At 54.6% G+C, this 4,443-nt stretch overlaps 1 protein-coding gene across 1 annotated transcript in view; it reads right to left on the bottom strand.

Annotated features, from left to right (window-relative positions):
- Window positions 1-3,379: 3,379 nt before the first annotated feature.
- The window catches only part of NUCB1 (nucleobindin 1), a 15,957-nt gene continuing 14,893 nt past the window's right edge, over window positions 3,380-4,443 (bottom strand). Inside the window, exon 13 of the mRNA XM_004694265.2 lies at window positions 3,380-4,209. Within this exon, the coding sequence (XP_004694322.1) occupies window positions 4,097-4,209 (113 nt within the window). The 3' untranslated portion in view covers window positions 3,380-4,096. The remainder of the gene's footprint in view (window positions 4,210-4,443) is intronic.

Below are 4,443 nucleotides of genomic sequence, written 5' to 3'. Positions count from 1 at the left end.
GAAGGATGGACAGAGGGAGGAGAGAGGAGGCGGCGAGGGAGTGTCTAGTAGCAAAGATAATAGTAATCACTGATATTTGTGGAGCTCCTGCTATGGCCCAGCACCCCACTTTCACGCTTTCTTTCCTCGTTCCGAATTTGGCATGACAGATGGCTTACTAGGTTCTGTCGTCCCCTGTTACAGACGGGACAGAAGAAACGGCAAATTTGGCAGTTTCCAGAGACTATCCTTTCAGAAACTAGGCTGTCCCTCCTCAGAAGAGCCTGGGGCCAGGTGTCTTGCCTTTTCTTGGCTGTCTTTTTTTTTTTTTTTTAAGATTTATGTAAGCATGCAAGAATCGGTGTGTAGGCCAGGGGTGTCGGAGGTGAGAGGATACCCCAGAGACAGAGTGGGGAGCAGAACAGGCAGATCCACTGAAATACACTACTGTTACAAGAAAAACAACCCAAAGTATATAAAATACTCTACATTGACATACTTATATTTTCTAAAACTATGCAAAAAAAATCACTTATGGCTCAAGAAATCTGAAGCCATTATGTTGAGGCCTGGCGTGTCCAAGCGTGTTTGCTAATCTCTCTGTAATTTTCTGCATAATTTCATTTGCCTATGGATCTATTCCCAAGCTTTTTGGCAGGCACATCTCTCCTGGCTTCTGTTTCAAAGTCTTCCTGAATATATCACCCTCACCAGACCTTCTGAAGCAGGCCCCCTATTTTGGGTGAGGAAACCCAGGCACAGAGGGTCACAATCCTTGCCAGAAGTCACACATCTAGGGAGTGGGTGCTGGGGTTGAAACCTAACAGCTCTGGTCTCAGAGTCCACTTGCTGAACTGCTGCACTATGTTTGATTTAGTTCATAATTAAGGAAACCACTGACCCAGGACGGGAATACACTCAGCAGGTCAGGCACCCTCTGTCCCCAGGAGGCACCCCGGGGGGGGGGGGGTTAAGCACGAGGCAGGGAATTAACTGAGGGCAGAGAGGGAATTTAGGAGTCAAGGGGTTAGCAAACAGACAAGACATTCTTTGTTGTCTTCTGGCAAGGGCTGCTTGACAGGGGCTCATCTCCCCACACTGTGGGGTTGTGCCCTGAGAAAGACACACACTTTCTCACTCTCTTGTTCTCTTTACAAGTAGACAAGGCAGGTGGTGGTTTTGTACATGTGGTAAATCCAGTCTGAGCTAGAACTTGTAGGAATTTGGGTGACAGCTTTTTGCAGGCCTTGTTGACATCGTTTGGAGACCTTGGAGGAAGCTGGTGAGAGGGGAAGGCTCTGGCTCAGCTGGTTCAGAGCCAGGAATCCCAGAAATAACTTCCGAGATCCTGCCAGGCTTCTCAAAGGAACACAGGTCCTTGTTGAGCACCTGAGCCCTCAGGTCCTGGGGACAGTCTGAAATGAGATACATGTTCTCCGTCCTCATGCAGGTATCAGGCCAGGGTCGGGAGGGAGCTAGGTAGGGCAGGGAACAGTGCCAGAGGGAACAGCAGGCGCAAGGCTGGTGTCCTGAGAGCTGAGAGGGAGGGTGGGTGTGATGGAAGATGGGGCTGGGGGCTTGGGCAGGGGAGAAAGCCCTTCCGTTCCCCAGAGCGCTTGGAAGGGAGGCTGAAGGTCTTTCAGAAGGGGCACCTCGCTTGGGCAGCCTCTTACTGTGGTACCCATCACTGACGTGACTCCTGTATTCAGCCAACAGCTCCGCTCTGGACTTTGCCGTGAGCTGGTGGAAACTCTCGCTGCTCCCTGCCCCCTCAGATAGGGTAAACAGACACAGCCTGTGATGGGCTCACTAATGCTCACCTCCCAAATACATCCCCATTTCATCACCAGCCCACAATAGAAGGATCTTTGCAAACATGATCAAGGTGACGGGGGATGACCTCGGATGGCTTGTTGGGCTCAGTGTCATTGCAAATGAATCAGTGTCATTGCAAATGACACTTCCTCTTGCCTAGCAAGAGGAAGACTTCCTTGCCAGAGGAAGACAGGCGATCAGCTCACAAGTGATGAAGATTTTAAGAGATTTGGGAGAGATTAAGGGAAAATGCAACACTGTGGCTTTGATGATGGCAGATGGGGCCATCAGCCAAAGGATGCAGGTGACACCTAGAAGCTGGAAAAGATGAGGACATAGATTCTCCCCTAGAACCTCTGGGACACAGTCCTGAAGACACCATATGAGTAAAAATCAGCACTATTTGGGGCTTCCCTGGTCACACAAGGGGTTCAGCACTATGAAGCTATTGGCAGCCACTGTGGCACGAGTTCAAACCCCAGCCCGGGAGGTGACCTACATGGTACAGCAGTCCGCTCCTGTCCCTCGCTGCCCCCCTCGGCAGTGTATTTCAGACATCTGCCTGTTCTGCTCCCCACTGTCTCTGGTGAATCCTCTAACCCCCTGCACCTCTGGCCTGTACCTCAGCTCTTCCATGCACAAATAAACCTTTTTAAAAATGCAGGGATATTCTGTTGTCACAACAGTGAGACATGGCCACAGAGCCCTGTGGGAGGGGCCTGGGGAAGGGGACTCCTAGGAGACTGCAGCCCAGCAAAGGCTGGGGAGACTGGGAGGTAGTCAGACGCCATCTTGCAGGATTCTGATGGGGGCTTCTCAGGTCTGAAAGGAGAGGAGGTGTCCCTTCACTGACCAGAGAACTGGCTCCGGCTGGAAACGGCAGCCTGGAGCAGGAGTGGGAGGGACGCTTGTGAGAGAATGAGCCAGAGGTCGGCTGGGCCATGCGGGCAGGGCCAAAGAGCTCACCCTACAGGTGATGGGGCGTGAAGGAGGTGATGAGCAGAAAACACCTTGAAGTAAGGTCACGAGGACTCAACCATGTGAGGGACCGCACGACAGCGCGCCAGGGCCAGGCCGCCTCATTCTTCCGGAGTCTCTGGAGCGTAGACCGTGCCGGAGAGAACACTGCTTGGGGCACAGACTTTGGCTCCGGTCTCCCAGGCTTCCAGCCCCAGGCAAGTGATGGCCTCTTCCTGACCAACCAGCCAGGCGCCGAACCCCATTTCAAATACAGAAACCTCAGTGGGACTCCAGGGATAAACCTGAACACTTTGCACAACTTTTCCTCTTTTTCTCAAACAGGTTTGAAACTCGGAGCTGAGCGGAAGTGACGCAAGCTGAAGAATGCGTGGATAGGCTCCCTCCAGTACCATCTTCCTAGCGCACAGCTCAGGTCATGGTGCCTCACAAATCTGCATGAAAACAGGTCCAACGGAGACCTGTTTATCGCCTTCTTCAAAGGCCAGTGTTCCCTTATGCTTTCAAAAATAATTTCCTATTGTAATTAAAAAAAAAAAAGAAAAAAAGAACAGGGACCTTGACAGGCCAGGTGGGCTGGGGCTTCACACACAGACACAGCAGAGGGGCTCGTTCCAGAAAGTGTATTTGGATGGAATCAGAGAAGAGAGCAGGGCCAGGGCCCACCTTGTTGGGCTGCCACCTGGGCTCAGGCCTGGCCCCTGATCCTGCCACACAGTCAGTCGCGGGCCCTTCCGGAGCCATCAGAGAGGAGGCGGAAACAGTTGGCTGGAGGCCGGGGTGGGGGTCGCCTGGGGTCCTGGTGTCAATGTCCATCACCCCTGCTGAGGACACTGCTGTCCTGCCCCCAGCTGTGCATGGGAAGCTACCATCTTTGAGGCATCGCTGGCCCCACAAATGGTACAGAGTTCTCAAACGAGCACCCCAGTCCCGCAAACCAACAGCTGGGCCCAGAGCAGCAGGCAGGAGTCCAGCAGCTGAGGGGCTGGAGCGGCCTCATCCGGGCAGCTGAGGTTAAACCACCTAGAAAGGCAGGTCTGGGACAGACCCTCTTGGGAGGGAGCGGGTGGCCCTGTGTTAGGCTGGTCCAGGGGACCCCGCTGGCCCAGAAAGAAGGCAGAACCCCAGGAGGGGCACAGAAAGAAGGGACCACAGACTGGGAGGCTGAGGCGGGCAGAAGTGGGGCGCGGGCAGCAGTGTGTGCAGTGCCTCCCGGGGCCCCTCCTCCAGGAGGTGACATGAGTTCCCCGGAGGAGGCTGATTATGACACCTGTGTCCCATCAGTGGCCTCAGTAGATCCCAGAGGGCTGGGGTCCCTGGAGGATCACAGGTTCTGGGAGTCAGGCTGGGGCAGCTCAGGGGGCTGTTCTGGAACTTTCTTTTCTGAAGTGTCCAAGTCTTTCTGGTCACCAACTGGAGCTGGAACAGGTGCATCATCTGGAAACAGAGGAAATGGAGGCACTAGACACTCCAACCCCTCCCCCCACAGACCCCAAGTCCAGGCCCCCGGCCCCCTCCCTTAGATATGGGGGTCCAGGCCCCCACCCCCTCCTCCCTCAGACCCGGAGAGTCCAGGCCCCTGGCCCCCTCCCTTAGATGTGGGGGTCCAGGCCCTCACCCCCTCCTCCCTCAGACCCGGAGTCCAGGCTCCCGGCCCCCTCCCTTAGATCT

This window comes from Condylura cristata, unplaced genomic scaffold (assembly GCF_000260355.1).
Source record: "Condylura cristata isolate star-nosed mole 26May11 unplaced genomic scaffold, ConCri1.0 scaffold00041, whole genome shotgun sequence".
In the NCBI taxonomy this organism is placed as follows: Eukaryota; Metazoa; Chordata; class Mammalia; order Eulipotyphla; family Talpidae; genus Condylura; species Condylura cristata.
This window is presented reverse-complemented; position numbering and strand designations above follow the sequence as displayed.